General features: G+C 42.7%; 1 protein-coding gene across 2 annotated transcripts; it reads left to right on the top strand.

The window, feature by feature from the left end:
- Positions 1-15,138: 15,138 nt before the first annotated feature.
- On the top strand, positions 15,139-18,018 carry LOC110517915 (ATP synthase subunit f, mitochondrial). Of its 2 annotated transcripts, none has more exons than XM_036972329.1 (4): positions 15,139-15,293; positions 16,354-16,461; positions 17,604-17,720; positions 17,870-18,018. In XM_036972329.1, exons 1-4 carry the CDS (start codon positions 15,278-15,280, stop codon positions 17,896-17,898), a joined length of 270 nt encoding a protein of 89 aa, XP_036828224.1. In that variant the 5' UTR covers positions 15,139-15,277; the 3' UTR covers positions 17,899-18,018. The 2 variants fall into 2 exon arrangements, with proteins under 2 accessions (XP_036828224.1, XP_036828223.1); XM_036972328.1 differs by lacking the exon at positions 15,139-15,293 and adding an exon at positions 16,132-16,188 and having other exon boundaries at positions 16,251-16,461; positions 17,870-18,016.
- The last annotated feature ends 1,539 nt before the right edge of the window (positions 18,019-19,557 follow it).

A 19,557-nucleotide genomic window follows, 5' to 3' on the forward strand; every position in this document is an offset into this window, starting at 1 on the left:
ACCAGTACAATATAAATACTACTATATCTCAGTACCAGTACAATATAAATACTACTATATCTCAGTACCAGTACAATATAAATACTACTATATTTCAGTACCAGTACAATATAAATACTACTATATCTCAGTACCAGTACAATATAAGTACTACTATATCTCAGTACCAGTACAATATAAATACTACTATATCTCAGTACCAGTAGCCCACCAAGTACAATATAAATACTACTATACCTCAGTACCAGTACAATATAAATACTACTATATCTCAATACCAGTAGCCCACCAAGTACAATATAAATACTACTATATCTCAGTACCAGTAGCCCACCAAGTACAATATAAATACTACTATATCTCAGTACCAGTACAATATAAATACTACTATATCTCAGTACCAGTAGCCCACCAAGTACAATATAAATACTACTATATCTCAGTACCAGTACAATATAAATACTACTATATCTCAGTACCAGTACAATATAAATACTACTATATCTCAGTTCCAGTACAATATAAATACTACTATATCTCAGCACCAGTACAATATAAATATTACTATATCTCAGTACCAGTAGCCCACCAAGTACAATATAAATACTACTATATCTCAGTACCAGTACAATATAAATACTACTATATCTCAATACCAGTAGCCCACCAAGTACAATATAAATACTACTATATCTCAGTACCAGTAGCCCACCAAGTACAATATAAATACTACTATATCTCAGTACCAGTACAATATAAATACTACTATATCTCAGTACCAGAACAATATAAATACTACTATATCTCAGTACCAGTAGCCCACCAAGTACAATATAAATACTACTATATCTCAGTACCAGTACAATATAAATACTACTTTATCTCAGTACCAGTAGCCCACCAAGTACAATATAAATACTACTATATCTCAGTACCAGTACAATATAAATACTACTATATCTCAGTACCAGTACAATATAAATACTACTATATCTCAGTACCAGTAAAATATAAATACTACTATATCTCAGTACCAGTACAATATAAATACTACTATATCTCAGTACCAGTACAATATAAATACTACTATATCTCAGTACCAGTACAATATAAATACTACTATATCTCAATACCAGTAGCCCACCAAGTACAATATAAATACTACTATATCTCAGTACCAGTACAATATAAATACTACTATATCTCAGTACCAGTAGCCCATCAAGTACAATATAAATACTACTATATCTCAGTACCAATAGCACACCAAGTACAATATAAATACTACTATATCTCAATACCAGTAGACCACCAAGTACAATATAAATACTACTATATCTCAGTACCAGTACAATATAAATACTACTATATCTCAGCACCAGTACAATATAAATATTACTATATCTCAGTACCAGTAGCCCACCAAGTACAATATAAATACTACTATATCTCAGTACCAGTACAATATAAATACTACTATATCTCAATACCAGTAGCCCACCAAGTACAATATAAATACTACCATATCTCAGTACCAGTAGCCCACCAAGTACAATATAAATACTACTATATCTCAGTACCAGTACAATATAAATACTACTATATCTCAGTACCAGAACAATATAAATACTACTATATCTCAGTACCAGTAGCCCACCAAGTACAATATAAATACTACTATATCTCAGTACCAGTACAATATAAATACTACTATATCTCAGTACCAGTAGCCCACCAAGTACAATATAAATACTACTATATCTCAGTACCAGTACAATATAAATACTACTATATCTCAGTACCAGTACAATATAAATACTACTATATCTCAGTACCAGTAAAATATAAATACTACTATATCTCAGTACCAGTACAATATAAATACTACTATATCTCAGTACCAGTACAATATAAATACTACTATATCTCAGTACCAGTACAATATAAATACTACTATATCTCAATACCAGTAGCCCACCAAGTACAATATAAATACTACTATATCTCAGTACCAGTACAATATAAATACTACTATGTCTCAGTACCAGTAGCCCATCAAGTACAATATAAATACTACTATATCTCAGTACCAATAGCACACCAAGTACAATATAAATACTACTATATCTCAATACCAGTAGACCACCAAGTACAATATAAATACTACTATATCTCAGTACCAGTACAATATAAATACTACTATATCTCAGTACCAGTACAATATAAATACTACTATATCTCAGTACCAGTACAATATAAATACTACTATATCTCAGTACCAGTAGCCCACCAAGTACAATATAAATACTACTATATCTCAGCACCAGTACAATATAAATACTACTATATCTCAGTACCAGAACAATATAAATACTACTATATCTCAACACCAGTAGCCCACCAAGTACAATATAAATACTACTATATCTCAGTACCAGTAGCCCACCAAGTACAATATAAATACTACTATATCTCAACACCAGTACAATATAAATACTACTATATCTCAGCACCAGCAGCCCACCAAGTACAATATAAATACTACTATATCTCAGTACCAGTACAATATAAATACTACTATATCTCAGTACCAGTACAATATAAATACTACTATATCTCAGTACCAGTACAATATAAATACTACTATATCTCAGTACCAGTACAATATAAATACTACTATATCTCAGTACCAGTAGCCCACCAAGTACAATATAAATACTACTATATCTCAGCACCAGTACAATATAAATACTACTATATCTCAGTACCAGAACAATATAAATACTACTATATCTCAACACCAGTAGCCCACCAAGTACAATATAAATACTACTATATCTCAGTACCAGTAGCCCACCAAGTACAATATAAATACTACTATATCTCAGTACCAGTAGCCCACCAAGTACAATATAAATACTACTATATCTCAACACCAGTACAATATAAATACTACTATATCTCAGCACCAGCAGCCCACCAAGTACAATATAAATACTACTATATCTCAGTACCAGTACAATATAAATACTACTATATCTCAGTACCAGTACAATATAAATACTACTATATCTCAGTACCAGTACAATATAAATACTACTATATCTCAGTACTAGTACAATATAAATACTACTATATCTCAGTACCAGTACAATATAAATACTACTATATCTCAGTACCAGTACAATATAAATACTACTATATCTCAGTACTAGTACAATATAAATACTACTATATCTCAGTACTAGTACAATATAAATACTACTATATCTCAGTACCAGTAGCCCACCAAGTACATCATAAATACAACTTTATTTATATCAATGCCAGAACAAAATACGACTTTATTTATCTTAATGCCAGTACAATATAAATACTACTTAATTTATCTCAATCTCAATTAGAAGTCAATAGTATTGAATGCATCACCTCACAGAAACATATCCTACTAGATCTACTGCAGTAACCATAATCACCTCACAGAAACATCTCCTACTAGATCTACTGCAGTGACCATAATCACCTCACAGAAACATCTACTGCAGTGACCATAATCACCTCACAGAAACATCTCCTACTAGATATACTGCAGTGACCATAATCACCTCACATAAACATCTCCTACTAGATCTACTGCAGTAACCATAATCACCTCACAGAAACATCTCCTACTAGATCTACTGCAGTAACCATAATCACCTCACAGAAACATCTCCTACTAGATCTACTGCAGTAACCATAATCACCTCACAGAAACATCTCCTACTAGATCTACTGCAGTAACCATAATCACCTCACAGGAACATCTCCTACTAGATCTACTGCAGTGACCATAATCACCTCACAGAAACATCTCCTACTAGATCTACTGCTGTAACCATAATCACCTCACAGAAACATATCCTACTAGATCTACTGCAGTAACCATAATCACCTCACAGAAACATCTACTGCAATAACCATAATCACCTCACAGAAACATCTCCTACTAGATCTACTGCAGTAACCATAATCACCTCACAGAAACATCTACTGCAGTAACCATAATCACCTCACAGAAACATTTACTGCAGTAACCATAATCACCTCACAGAAACATCTACTGCAGTAACCATAATCACCTCACAGAAACATCTACTGCAGTAACCATAATCACCTCACAGAAACATCTACTGCAGTAACCATAATCACCTCACAGAAACATATCCTACTAGATCTACTGCAGTAACCATAATCACCTCACAGAAACATCTCCTACTAGATCTACTGCAGTAACCATAATCACCTCACAGAAACATCTACTACAGTGACCATAATCACCTCACAGAAACATATCCTACTAGATCTACTGCAGTAACCATAATCACCTCACAGAAACATCTCCTACTAGATCTACTGCAGTAACCATAATCACCTCACAGAAACATCTCCTACTAGATCTACTGCTGTAACCATAATCACCTCACAGAAACATATCCTACTAGATCTACTTCAGTGACCATAATCACCTCACAGAAACATCTCCTACTAGATCTACTGCAGTGACCATAATCACCTCACAGAAACATCTCCTACTAGATCTACTGCAGTAACCATAATCACCTCACAGAAACATATCCTACTAGATCTACTGCAGTAACCATAATCACCTCACAGAAACATCTACTGCAGTAACCATAATCACCTCACAGAAACATCTACTGCAGTAACCATAATCACCTCACAGAAACATCTACTGCAGTAACCATAATCACCTCACAGAAACATCTACTGCAGTAACCATAATCACCTCACAGAAACATCTACTGCAGTAACCATAATCACCTCACAGAAACATCTACTGCAGTAACCATAATCACCTCACAGAAACATCTACTGCAGTAACCATAATCACCTCACAGAAACATCTACTGCAGTAACCATAATCACCTCACAGGAACATCTCCTACTAGATCTACTGCAGTAACCATAATCACCTCACAGAAACATCTACTGCAGTAACCATAAGCACCTCACAGAAACATATCCTACTAGATCTACTGCTGTAACCATAATCACCTCACAGAAACATCTACTGCAGTAACCACAATCACCTCACAGAAACATCTACTAGATCTATTGCAGTAACCAGAATCACCTCACAGAAACATCTTCTACTAGATCTACTGCAGTAACCACAATGTGCCATGAATACTATCCCAGCAGTGTCAGATATTTACAATGTGCCATGAATACTATCCTAGCAGTGTCAGATATTTACAATGTGCCATGAATACTAGCCCAGTAGTGTCAGATATGTACAATGTGCCGTGAATACTAACCTAGATCACCATAGTAACTAGTATTACTAACCTAGGACATAGATCACCATAGTAACTATGATTACTAACCTGGGACATAGATCACCATGTGAACTCTCCTCCTCTCTCCTCCCTCCCCTCCTCATCTCTCCTCCTCTCTCCTCCCTCCCCTCCTCCTCTCTCCTCCCTCCCTTTTCTTTCCACCCTCCCCTCCTCTCTCCTCCCTCCCCTCCTCATCTCTCCTCCCTCCCCTCCTCTCTCCTCCCTCCCCTCCTCCTCTCTCCTCCCTCCCTTTTCTCTCCTCCCTCCCTCCTCTCCTCTCTCCTCCCTCCCCTGCTCTCTCCTCCCTCCCTTTTCTCTCCTCCCTCCCTTTTCTCTCCACCCTCCCCTCCTCTCTCCTCCCTCCTCTCTCCTCCCTCCCCTTTCTCTCCTCCTTCCCCTTTCTCTCCTCCCTCCCCTTTCTCTCCTCCCTCCTCCTCTCTCCTCCCTCCCCTCCTCCTCTTGCCTCCCTCCCCTTTCTCTCCTCCCTCCCATCCTCTCTCCTGCCTCCCCTCTTCCTCCTCCTCTTGCCTCCATCCCCTTTCTCTCCTCCCTCCCCTCCTCCTCTCTCCTCCCTCCCTTTTCTCTCCTCCCTCCCTCCTCTCCTCTCTCCTCCCTCCCCTGCTCTCTCCTCCCTCCCTTTTCTCTCCTCCCTCCCTTTTCTCTCCACCCTCCCCTCCTCTCTCCTCCCTCCTCTCTCCTCCCTCCCCTTTCTCTCCTCCTTCCCCTTTCTCTCCTCCCTCCCCTTTCTCTCCTCCCTCCTCCTCTCTCCTCCCTCCCCTCCTCCTCTTGCCTCCCTCCCCTTTCTCTCCTCCCTCCCATCCTCTCTCCTGCCTCCCCTCTTCCTCCTCCTCTTGCCTCCATCCCCTTTCTCTCCTCCCTCCCCTCCTCCTCTCTCCTCCTTCCCCTTTCTCTCCTCCCTCCCCTTTCTCTCCTCCCTCCTCCTCTCTCCTCCCTCCCCTCCTCCTCTTGCCTCCCTCCCCTTTCTCTCCTCCCTCCCATCCTCTCCTCCCTCCCCTCCTCCTCCTCCTCTTGCCTCCATCCCCTTTCTCTCCTCCCTCCCCTCCTCCTCTCTCCTCTGTCCCCTTTCTCTCCTCCTTCCCCTTCTCTCTCCTTCTCTTTCTATCAGTGTCTTTATAGCAGCACTCCCCCCCAGGCCAACTGCCTCTTGAGGTGGAATAAAATCACTAATGTCTTTGTGTGCGTGTGTGTGTCTGCTTAGGGCATCAGCAGTACTCCAATTAATTGCCTACCAGCTCTTACAGAATATCAGAGACACACACACACACACACACACACACACACACTCTAGATTGCTCTGAGGCTGAAATTTAAATCAGCAGTTTGTTTCTGTCAGACCTGAGTCTGCTGATAGTTACGTGTGTGTGTGTGTGTGTGTGTGTGTGTGTGTGTGTGTGTGTGTGTGTGTGTGTATGTGTGTGTGTGTTTGGGAAGCAGGGTGTGTGTGCGCCTCAACAGGAACAGAGCGAAACTGAGTGATTGGATTCAGTTCCTACCGCCTCATTTAAATAACAGACGCACGACAGAGCTACGTCTGGTTCCACACCTTCAGATAGAGGAGAGGGAGAGGGAGAGGAGAGGAGAGGAGAGGAGAGGAGAGGAGAGGAGAGGAGAGGAGAGGAGAGGAGAAAGAGTGAGGGAAGAGAGGACAGGAGAGAGAGGGAAGGAAGGGAGGACAGGTGAGGAAAGATAGAGAAGAGGAGAGAATAGAGGGAGAGTCAACATTTGGCTCACACTGTCTAGACTGACTAGACTGTCACACCAGATAAAATACGTCCCATAATTATCAAAGATGGAGAGAGCTGGAGAGAGAGAGAAGGATAAATAGATAGAGAGATAGATGGAGGAGAGATGGAGGAGAGAGAGACAGAGAGAGAGATGGAGGAGAGAGAGACAGAGACAGAGAGAGACAGAGAGAGAGATGGAGGAGAGATATGGAGGAGAGAGAGAGAGCAAGAGAAAGTGCTCTACCTGAAATGTCTGAATCCCTGCACATTGTAAATACGGTATAAATACTGAACAAAAATATAAAACGCAACATGCAACAATTTCAAAGATTTTACTAAGTTACAGTTCATATATGGAAATCAATGCCTTCGGCCCTAATCTATGGATTTCACATGACTGAGAATACAGATATGCATCTGTCGGTCACAGACACACATTAAAAAGAAAGGTAGGGGTGTGGATCAGAAAACCAGTCAGTATCTGGGGTGGATCAGAAAACCAGTCAGTATCTGGGGTGGATCAGAACCAGTCAGTATCTGGTGTGGATCAGAACCAGTCAGTATCTGGGGTGGATCAGAACCAGTCAGTATCTGGTGTGGATCAGAACCAGTCAGTATCTGGTGTGGATCAGAACCAGTCAGTATCTGGTGTGGATCAGAACCAGTCAGTATCTGGGGTGGATCAGAACCAGTCAGTATCTGGTGTGGATCAGAACCAGTCAGTATCTGGGGTGGATCAGAACCAGTCAGTATCTGGTGTGGATCAGAAAACCAGTCAGTATCTGGGGTGGATCAGAAAACCAGTCAGTATCTGGGGTGGATCAGAACCAGTCAGTATCTGGTGTGGATCAGAACCAGTCAGTATCTGGGGTGGATCAGAACCAGTCAGTATCTGGTGTGGATCAGAACCAGTCAGTATCTGGTGTGGATCAGAACCAGTCAGTATCTGGTGTGGATCAGAACCAGTCAGTATCTGGGGTGGATCAGAACCAGTCAGTATCTGGGGTGGATCAGAACCAGTCAGTATCTGGTGTGGATCAGAACCAGTCAGTATCTGGTGTGGATCAGAACCAGTCAGTATCTGGGGTGGATCAGAACCAGTCAGTATCTGGTGTGGATCAGAACCAGTCAGTATCTGGTGTGGATCAGAAGCAGTCAGTATCTGGTGTGGATCAGAACCAGTCAGTATCTGGGGTGGATCAGAACCAGTCAGTATCTGGTGTGGATCAGAACCAGTCAGTATCTGGGGTGGATCAGAACCAGTCAGTATCTGGGGTGGATCAGAACCAGTCAGTATCTGGGGTGGATCAGAACCAGTCAGTATCTGGTGTGGATCAGAACCAGTCAGTATCTGGTGTGGATCAGAAAATCAGTCAGTATCTGGTGTGGATCAGAACCAGTCAGTATCTGGTGTGGATCAGAACCACAGTATCTGGGGTGGATCAGAACCAGTCAGTGTCTGGGGTGGATCAGAAAACCAGTCAGTATCTGGTGTGGATCAGAACCAGTCAGTATCTGGTGTGGATCAGAACCAGTCAGTATCTGGTGTGGATCAGAACCACAGTATCTGGGGTGGATCAGAACCAGTCAGTATCTGGTGTGGATCAGAAAACCAGTCAGTATCTGGGGTGGATCAGAAAACCAGTCAGTATCTGGGGTGGATCAGAACCAGTCAGTATCTGGTGTGGATCAGAACCAGTCAGTATCTGGGGTGGATCAGAACCAGTCAGTATCTGGTGTGGATCAGAACCAGTCAGTATCTGGTGTGGATCAGAAAACCAGTCAGTATCTGGTGTGGATCAGAACCAGTCAGTATCTGGTGTGGATCAGAAAACCAGTCAGTATCTGGTGTGGATCAGAACCAGTCAGTATCTGGGGTGGATCAGAAAACCAGTCAGTATCTGGGGTGGATCAGAAAACCAGTCAGTATCTGGTGCAACACATCTCCTTCTCATAGAGTTGATCAGGTTGTTGATTGTGGCCTGTGGAATGTTGTCCCACTCCTCTTCAATGGCTGTGTGGAGTTGCTGGATATTGGCGGGAACTGGAACACGCTGTTGTACACGTTGATCCAGAGCATCACAAACATGCTCAATGGGTGACATGTCTGGTGAGTATGCAGGTCATGGAAGAACTGGGACGTTTTCAGCTTCCAGGAATTATGTACAGATCCTTGCGACATGAGGCCGTGCATTATCATGCTGAAACATGAGGTGATGGCGGTGGATGAGTGGCTCGACAACGGGCCTCAGGATCTCGTCACGGGTATCTCTGTGCATTCAAATTGCCATCAATAAAATGCAATTGAGTTTGTTGTATGTAGCTTATGCCTGCCCATACCATAACCCCCCCACCACCATGGGGCACTCTGTTCACAACGTTGACATCAGTAAACACCCTGAGAAACAAACCTGATGTTATTCCCATTATACACCCTGAGAAACAAACCTGATGTTATTCCCATTATACACCCTGAGAAACAAACCTGATGTTATTCCCATTATACACCCTGAGAAACAAACCAGGCGTTATTCCCATTATACACCCTGAGAAACAAACCTGATGTTATTCCCATTATACACCCTGAGAAACAAACCTGATGTTATTCCTATTATACACCCTGAGAAACAAACCTGATGTTATTCCCATTATACACCCTGAGAAACAAACCTGATGTTATTCTCATTATACACCCTGAGAAACAAACCAGGCGTTATTCCCATTATACACCCTGAGAAACAAACCTGATGTAATTCCCATTGTACACCCTGAGAAACAAACCAGGTGTTATTCCCATTATACACCCTGAGAAACAAACCTGATGTTATTCCCATTATACACCCTGAGAAACAAACCTGATGTAATTCCCATTATACACCCTGAGAAAAAGACCAGGCGTTATTCCCATTACACACCCTGAGAAACAAACCAGGTGTTATTCCCATTATACACCCTGAGAAACAAACCTGATGTTATTCCCATTATACACCCTGAGAAACAAACCTGATGTTATTCCCATTATACACCCTGAGAAACAAACCTGATGTTATTCCCATTATACACCCTGAGAAACAAACCTGATGTTATTCCCATTATACATCCTGAGAAACAAACCAGCGTTATTCCCATTATACACCCTGAGAAACAAACCTGATGTAATTCCCATTATACACCCTGAGAAACAAACCAGGCGTTATTCCCATTATAAACCCTGAGAAACAAACCTGATGTTATTCCCATTATACACCCTGAGAAACAAACCTGATGTAATTCCCATTATACACCCTGAGAAACAAACCAGGCGTTATTCCCATTATACACCCTGAGAAACAAACCTGATGTTATTCCCATTATACACCCTGAGAAACAAACCTGATGTAATTCCCATTATACACCCTGAGAAACAAACCTGATGTAATTCCCATTATACACCCTGAGAAACAAACCTGATGTTATTCCCATTATACACCCTGAGAAACAAACCTGATGTTATTCCCATTATACACCCTGAGAAACAAACCAGGCGTTATTCTCATTATACACCCTGAGAAACAAACCTGATGTTATTCTCATTATACACCCTGAGAAACAAACCTGACGTAATTCCCATTATACACCCTGAGAAACAAACCAGGCGTTATTCCCATTATACACCCTGAGAAACAAACCAGGCGTTATTCCCATTATACACCCTGAGAAACAAACCAGGCGTTATTCCCATTATACACCCTGAGAAACAAACCTGATGTTATTCCCATTATACACCCTGAGAAACAAACCTGATGTAATTCCCATTATACACCCTGAGAAACAAACCTGATGTAATTCCCATTATACACCCTGAGAAACAAACCAGATGTTATTCCCTTTATACACCCTGAGAAACAAACCTGATGTTATTCCCATTATACACCCTGAGAAACAAACCTGATGTTGTTCCCATTATACACCCTGAGAAACAAACCTGATGTTATTCTCATTATACACCCTGAGAAACAAACCAGGCGTTATTCCCATTATACACCCTGAGAAACAAACCTGATGTAATTCCCATTGTACACCCTGAGAAACAAACCAGGTGTTATTCCCATTATACACCCTGAGAAACAAACCTGATGTTATTCCCATTATACACCCTGAGAAACAAACCTGATTTAATTCCCATTATACACCCTGAGAAAAAGACCAGGCGTTATTCCCATTATACACCCTGAGAAACAAACCAGGTGTTATTCCCATTATACACCCTGAGAAACAAACCTGATGTTATTCCCATTATACACCCTGAGAAACAAACCTGATGTAATTCCTATTATACACCCTGAGAAACAAACCTGATGTTATTCCCATTATACACCCTGAGAAACAAACCTGATGTTATTCTCATTATACACCCTGAGAAACAAACCAGGCGTTATTCCCATTATACACCCTGAGAAACAAACCTGATGTAATTCCCATTGTACACCCTGAGAAACAAACCAGGTGTTATTCCCATTATACACCCTGAGAAACAAACCTGATGTTATTCCCATTATACACCCTGAGAAACAAACCTGATGTAATTCCCATTATACACCCTGAGAAAAAGACCAGGCGTTATTCCCATTACACACCCTGAGAAACAAACCAGGTGTTATTCCCATTATACACCCTGAGAAACAAACCTGATGTTATTCCCATTATACACCCTGAGAAACAAACCTGATGTTATTCCCATTATACACCCTGAGAAACAAACCTGATGTTATTCCCATTATACACCCTGAGAAACAAACCTGATGTTATTCCCATTATACATCCTGAGAAACAAACCAGCGTTATTCCCATTATACACCCTGAGAAACAAACCTGATGTAATTCCCATTATACACCCTGAGAAACAAACCAGGCGTTATTCCCATTATAAACCCTGAGAAACAAACCTGATGTTATTCCCATTATACACCCTGAGAAACAAACCTGATGTAATTCCCATTATACACCCTGAGAAACAAACCAGGCGTTATTCCCATTATACACCCTGAGAAACAAACCTGATGTTATTCCCATTATACACCCTGAGAAACAAACCTGATGTAATTCCCATTATACACCCTGAGAAACAAACCTGATGTAATTCCCATTATACACCCTGAGAAACAAACCTGATGTTATTCCCATTATACACCCTGAGAAACAAACCTGATGTTATTCCCATTATACACCCTGAGAAACAAACCAGGCGTTATTCTCATTATACACCCTGAGAAACAAACCTGATGTTATTCTCATTATACACCCTGAGAAACAAACCTGACGTAATTCCCATTATACACCCTGAGAAACAAACCAGGCGTTATTCCCATTATACACCCTGAGAAACAAACCAGGCGTTATTCCCATTATACACCCTGAGAAACAAACCAGGCGTTATTCCCATTATACACCCTGAGAAACAAACCTGATGTTATTCCCATTATACACCCTGAGAAACAAACCTGATGTAATTCCCATTATACACCCTGAGAAACAAACCTGATGTAATTCCCATTATACACCCTGAGAAACAAACCAGATGTTATTCCCTTTATACACCCTGAGAAACAAACCTGATGTTATTCCCATTATACACCCTGAGAAACAAACCTGATGTTGTTCCCATTATACACCCTGAGAAACAAAAATGATGTTATTCTCATTATACACCCTGAGAAACAAACCAGGCGTTATTCCCATTATACACCCTGAGAAACAAACCTGATGTAATTCCCATTGTACACCCTGAGAAACAAACCAGGTGTTATTCCCATTATACACCCTGAGAAACAAACCTGATGTTATTCCCATTATACACCCTGAGAAACAAACCTGATTTAATTCCCATTATACACCCTGAGAAAAAGACCAGGCGTTATTCCCATTATACACCCTGAGAAACAAACCAGGTGTTATTCCCATTATACACCCTGAGAAACAAACCTGATGTTATTCCCATTATACACCCTGAGAAACAAACCTGATGTAATTCCCATTATACACCCTGAGAAACAAACCTGATGTAATTCCCATTATACACCCTGAGAAAAAGACCAGGCGTTATTCCCATTACACACCCTGAGAAACAAAACGTTCTTCTGAAACTCGTCAGTCTATTCTTGTTCTGAGAAATTAAGGCTATTCCATGTGCGAAATTGCCAAGAAACTGAAGATCTCGTACAATGCTGTGTACTACTCCCTTCACAGAACAGACTCAAACTGGCCCTAACCAGAATAGAAGAGGAGTGGGAGGCCCCGGTGCACAATGAGCAGGAGGACATGTACATTAGAGTATCTAGTTTGAGAAACAGACGCCTCACAAGTCCTCAACTGGCAGCTTCATTAAATAGTACCCTTCAAAACACCAGTCTCAACGTCAACAGTGAAGAGGCGACTCCTGGATGCTGGACTTCTAGGTAGAGTTGCAAAGAAAAAGCCATATCTCAGACTGGCCAATAAAAAGAGAAAGATTACGATGAGCAAAAGAACACAGACACTGGAGAGAGGAACTCTGCCAGTGTTCCATCATGAAAGGGACCAGTGTTCCATCATGAAAGTGACCAGTGTTCCATCATGAAAGTGACCAGTGTTCCATCATGAAAGTGACCAGTGTTCCATTATGAAAGTGACCAGTGTTCCATCATGAAAGTGACCAGTGTTCCATCATGAAAGTGACCAGTGTTCCATCATGAAAGGGACCAGTGTTCCATCATGAAAGTGACCAGTGTTCCATCATGAAAGGGACCAGTGTTCCATTATGAAAGTGACCAGTGTTCCATCATGAAAGTGACCAGTGTTCCATCATGAAAGTGACCAGTGTTCCATCATGAAAGGGACCAGTGTTCCATCATGAAAGGGACCAGTGTTCCATTATGAAAGTGACCAGTGTTCCATCATGAAAGGGACCAGTGTTCCATCATGAAAGGGACCAGTGTTCCATTATGAAAGTGACCAGTGTTCCATCATGAAAGTGACCAGTGTTCCATCATGAAAGGGACCAGTGTTCCATCATGAAAGTGACCAGTGTTCCATCATGAAAGGGACCAGTGTTCCATCATGAAAGGGACCAGTGTTCCATCATGAAAGGGACCAGTGTTCCATTATTAAAGTGACCAGTGTTCCATCATGAAAGGGACCAGTTTTCCATCATGAAAGTGACCAGTGTTCCATGTCTGTGTACATACTAGAGAAACCTGGTCGCTACAGTGACTGAGTTCAGGGCAGTGATGGCTGTTTAACAGTCTGATGGCCTTGAGATAGAAGCTGACTAGTGGTGGCTGTTTAACAGTCTGATGGCCTTGAGATAGAAGCTGTTTTTTCAGTCTCTCGGGTCCCAGCTTTGATGCACCTGTACTGACCTCACCTTCTGAATGATAGCGGGGTTGATCAGGCTGTGGCTCGGGTTGTGGATGTCCTTGATGATCTTTATGGCCTTTCTGTGACATCGGGTGGTGTAGGTGTCCTGGAGGGCAGGCAGTGTTGCCTGGTGATGCGTTGTGCAGACCTCACTACCCTCTGGAGAGTGCAGTTGCCGTACTAGGCGGTGATACAGCCTGACAGGATGCTCTCAATGGTGCAAGTAAGCGCTAACATAACTCTGTTACGTTAGGTAATGAGATAAATGTCAGCTTGAATAGACACCTGACTCAAACCATCATTCTGAAACAAACTGTCGAAATGCATTCTGTTATGTGTTATCTGCTGCCCTCTAGTGGATAGAAGCGGCTCTGCAGACCTGCGAATCAGCTGGTGCGTTTATGAAGAAATGTCTCTTTCTGTTATTAGTTGTGATGTAAAATATATTATGCGTCTAAATGTTTTTTTTTTTTTACAAATAATTGAATTGTTATCATACAGCCCTAACAATATTTATAAAATATTTTGCCTTGCCACTTTCCTCGTCATGTCTAGATGGGATACAGCTTTTGTCAAATTGACATTCAAGTATATTATTATTTTGTAGCATTTTAGCTAACCCGAACCATTTTCCTAACCTTAACCTAATTATCATAACCTGCTACGTACGTTCTCCTAAACTTACTACGAAACGTGATTTTTGACAAAATCTGTATCTCTTCTCGACAAAAAAAAAAAAAACGGTCCTCCCACAATCCTCTGCTTCCATTTTAGTCCCGTCATCCACTGCGGTCTTCACCCTCTCCAGCGAGCAAGATGGCGGACAGAATAGGTACGTCTGGTTTTTAAATGAGTCTGTTAACAGGGTTTTTTTTATTTATTTATTATTATTAAACTGACATATTCTTCACTTCAGCTTTTTACATGCGAAACATTGTATTTTATTACATAAAGGAAGCGAGATGTGTGGAGTTAGTTGATGTTCATATGTTGTGTGTGTTTGAAGGCCGCTGTAAATCCATGATTAGAGTCAAGTCAAGGACTTTGCTGTCATGGTCGTTTTTAAAAGGACAGATATACAACTTTTAAATAACAGCTTGGGTATAATGCATGGGGGAGAAGAAGAGAAACATATATATATATATATATTATTGTAATGAAACAGCAGGGAGCAGGTCTCGAACCCTCGACCTTCGAGCCCGAGGTCCGGCTATCGACTGTGCCGCAAAAGCACGCTCGAACGGCAGAGTCGATTTCTGCGCTTATAAATCCAGGGTCGTTACACTATAAAATCCCTGACAGTTTCTCTAAAGGGTTGTACATTTAAACCCATTTTTACAGTGTTTCCTATGTGGTTAGGTATTCAACCAGGTTGGTTAGTTAAGCTAGTTAGTCTACAGGACTAATAGACTGCAGCCAGTCGGTGATGCGTTGACAACGTTGTACCTTTTACCGGATAATGACCGATAACCGGTTATGACAACAGCCTTGTCTCAGCGGATCCAGGCTCAATCACAACTCCTGTGACTTTGATGTAGCTAACTGTTTAACTTTTAGTCAGCTTTGTGTTCTCTAGACCGCTGTCTTAACTTACTAAGTGGTTTATGAGTGTTTTACACCACTGGCTCAGGACTCTTTAGTGAAATACTAACAGAACACGGTGACCATGTAACCTGTAACCATGAATGCTATCTTCGGTGGTGTCTGTTTTGTGTGAGGGACGGCAGGTGTGTATTTACTGTGTGTGAGGGACGGCAGGTGTGTATTTACTGTGTGTGAGGGACGGCAGGTGTGTATTTACTGTGTGAGAGGGACGGCAGGTGTGTATTTACTGTGTGAGAGGGACGGCAGGTGTGTATTTACTGTGTGTGTTTGTGTACCTGTGTCCTTAGTTCCCTTGGGTGAGAAGCGTCTGATGGATGTGAAGCTGGGAGAGTTGGGCTCCTGGTTGGGCAAGAGGGACTTCACTCCTAACGGAGTCCTCGCCAGCATCCGCAATGGTACCCCCTCCCCCCCTCCCCCTCCTCCTCCAACACACACAGTACCTAACATGTCTCCCCCCAGGCCATGACAGATATTACAAGTACCCCCCCCCCCCCCCAACACACACAGTAACGTGTTGTCTCTCCCCCCTCCCCCCCCAACACACACAGTAACGTGTTGTCTCTCCCCCCCCCCAACACACACAGTAACGTGTTGTCTCTCCCCCCCCCCCCCAGGCCATGACAGAGATAACAAGTACCCCCCCCCCAACACACACAGTAACGTGTTGTCTCTCCCCCCTCCCCCAGGCCATGATAGATATTACAAGTACCCCCCCCCCCCCCAACACACACAGTAACGTGTTGTCTCTCCCCCCCCCCAACACACACAGTAACGTGTTGTCTCTCCCCCCCCCCCCCCCCCCCCCAACACACACAGTAACATGTTGTCTCTCCCCCCCCCCAACACACACAGTAACGTGTTGTCTCTCCCCCCCTCCCCCCCCCCCCCAACACACACAGTAACGTGTTGTCTCTCCCCCCCCCCAACACACACAGTAACATGTTGTCTCTCCCCCCCCCCCAACACACACAGTAACGTGTTGTCTCCCCCCCCCCCCAACACACAGTAACGTGTTGTCTCTCCCCCCCTCCCCCCCCCCCCAACACACACAGTAACGTGTTGTCTCTCCCCCCCCCCAACACACACAGTAACATGTTGTCTCTCCCCCCCCCCCAACACACACAGTAACGTGTTGTCTCCCCCCCCCCCCCCCCCCCCCCCAACACACAGTAACGTGTTGTCTCTCCCCCCCTCCCCCCCCCCCCCCAACACACACAGTAACGTGTTGTCTCTCCCCCCCCCCCAACACACACAGTAACGTGTTGTCTCCCCCCCCCCCCCCCCAACACACAGTAACGTGTTGTGTCTCCCCCCCCCCCCCCCCCAACACACAGTAACGTGTTGTCTCTCCCCCCCCCCCCCCCCCCCAACACACAGTAACATGTTGTCTCTCCCCCCCCCCCCCCCCAACACACAGTAACGTGTTGTCTCTCCCCCCCCTCCCCCCCCCCAACACACAGTAACATGTTGTCTCTCCCCCCCCCCCCTCCCCCCCCCCAACACACAGTAACATGTTGTCTCTCCCCCCCTCCCCCAGGCCATGATAGATATTACAACAAGTACATCAATGTGAAGAAGGGAGGTATTGGAGGCGTGGCCATGCTGCTGGTTGGATACGTGGCCCTCAGTTACATGTGGGAGTACGACCACCTCAGTGAGTACAGACTCTGGGAGTACGATGACCTCAGAGTACCCACCACATACAGTATCATTCACCTCAAAGCACTGTGAAGGACAATCTGATCTGACTTAACCTGCGTCTCTCTCTCTCTCTCTCCCCCCATCTTCTTCTTCTCTTCTCAGAGCACGACCGCTGGAGGAAGTACCACTAAAGCCCCTCCTCTCCTGACCCAGCAGGGCAAAAGCCTGACCTCTGACCCCCTAGCTCCAGCTGTCTGTATAATACCACCGTTGTGACCAAGAATAAATAAAACTACTTCTAATATTTAATTTGATCTGCTGTGTTTTTTTTATTACAGTGTTGGATGTTGAGTTTTTATTCGCTAGTTAAAAGGACTGGACATAACATCTATTTTTATTTTTTTAGTTAAATGGGGAAACATTAAAGTGGAATAAAATTGTCATGTATGTTCCAATAGTGCATTAATATCTAACAACAACATCTAAGATAATTGATGTTGGTGCTCCAACAGGGCACTAATATCCATCTAAGATAATTGATTTTGGTGCTCCAACATGGCAGTAATATCTAACAATAACATCTAAGATAATTGATGTTGGTGCTCCAACAGGACAGTAATATCTAAGATAATTGATGTTGGTGCTCCAACAGGGCAGTAATATCTAATAATAACATCTAAGATAATTGATGTTGGTGCTCCAACAGGGCAGTAATATCTAACAATAACATCTAAGATAATTGATGTTGGTGCTCCAACAGGACAGTAATATCTAAGATAATTGATGTTGGTGCTCCAACAGGGCAGTAATATCTAAGATAATTGATGTTGGTGCTCCAACAGGGCAGTAATATCTAAGATAATTGATGTTGGTGCTCCAACAGGGCAGTAATATCTAACAATAACATCTAAGATAATTGATGTTGGTGCTCCAACAGGGCAGTAATATCTAACAATAACATCTAAGATAATTGATGTTGGTGCTCCAACAGGACAGTAATATCTAATATAATTGATGTTGGTGCTCCAACAGGGCAGTAATATCTAAGATAATTGATGTTGGTGCTCCAACAGGGCAGTAATATCTAAGATAATTGATGTTGGTGCTCCAACAGGGCAGTAATATCTAAGATAATTGATGTTGGTGCTCCAACAGGGCAGTAATATCTAAGATAATTGATGTTGGTGCTCCAACAAGACAGTAATATCTAAGATAATTGATGTTGGTGCTCCAACAGGGCAGTAATATCTAACATCTAAGGTAATGGTATAACTTGATGGACTTGGGATAGAAGCTGTTCTTCAGTCTCTCGGTTCCAGCTTTGATGCACCTGTACTGACCTCGCCTTCTGGATGATAGCGGGGTGAACAGGCAGTGGCTCGGGTGGTTGATGTCCTTGATGATCTTTATGGCCTTCCTGTGACATCGGGTGGTGTAGGTGTCCTGGAGGGCAGGTAGTTTGCCACCTGGTGGTGCGTTCTGCAGACCTAACTACCCTCTGGAGAGCCCTGCGGTTGCGGGCGGTGCAGTTGCCGTACCAGGCGGTGATACATCCCGACCGGAAGCTGTGGGGACGACGACGTCGATACACTTACTGATGAAGCCGATGACTGAGGTGGTGTACTCCTCAATGCCATTGGATGAATCCCAGAACAGATTCCAGTCTGTGCTACCAAAACAGTCCTGTAGCTTAGCATCCGCGTCATCTGACCACTTCCGTATTGAGCGAGTCACTTCCTGCTTCAGTTTTAGCTTGTAATCAGGAATCAGGAGGATAGTTTCTTCATGTGAATGATGGGGATTTGGGCCTGGCCTCCGGGAAGCAGTGTATTCTTCGCATCGGACTCATT

The sequence above is a fragment of the Oncorhynchus mykiss genome, unplaced genomic scaffold (genome assembly GCF_013265735.2).
Source record: "Oncorhynchus mykiss isolate Arlee unplaced genomic scaffold, USDA_OmykA_1.1 un_scaffold_140, whole genome shotgun sequence".
NCBI lineage: Eukaryota > Metazoa > Chordata > Actinopteri > Salmoniformes > Salmonidae > Oncorhynchus > Oncorhynchus mykiss.

What these genes read in the sequence shown, in the direction of transcription:
- LOC110517915 (XM_036972328.1), top strand. Translation starts at nt 16,147, where the DNA reads ATGCTATCTTCGGTGGTGTCTGTTTTGTGTGAGGGACGGCAG. An exon ending in TTTTGTGTGAGGGACGGCAG is followed by an intron (nt 16,189 to 16,250) that starts GTGTGTATTTAC and finishes GAGGGACGGCAG; the next exon opens with GTGTGTATTTACTGTGTGAG. An exon ending in CCTCGCCAGCATCCGCAATG is followed by an intron (nt 16,462 to 17,603) that starts GTACCCCCTCCC and finishes CCCCTCCCCCAG; the next exon opens with GCCATGATAGATATTACAAC.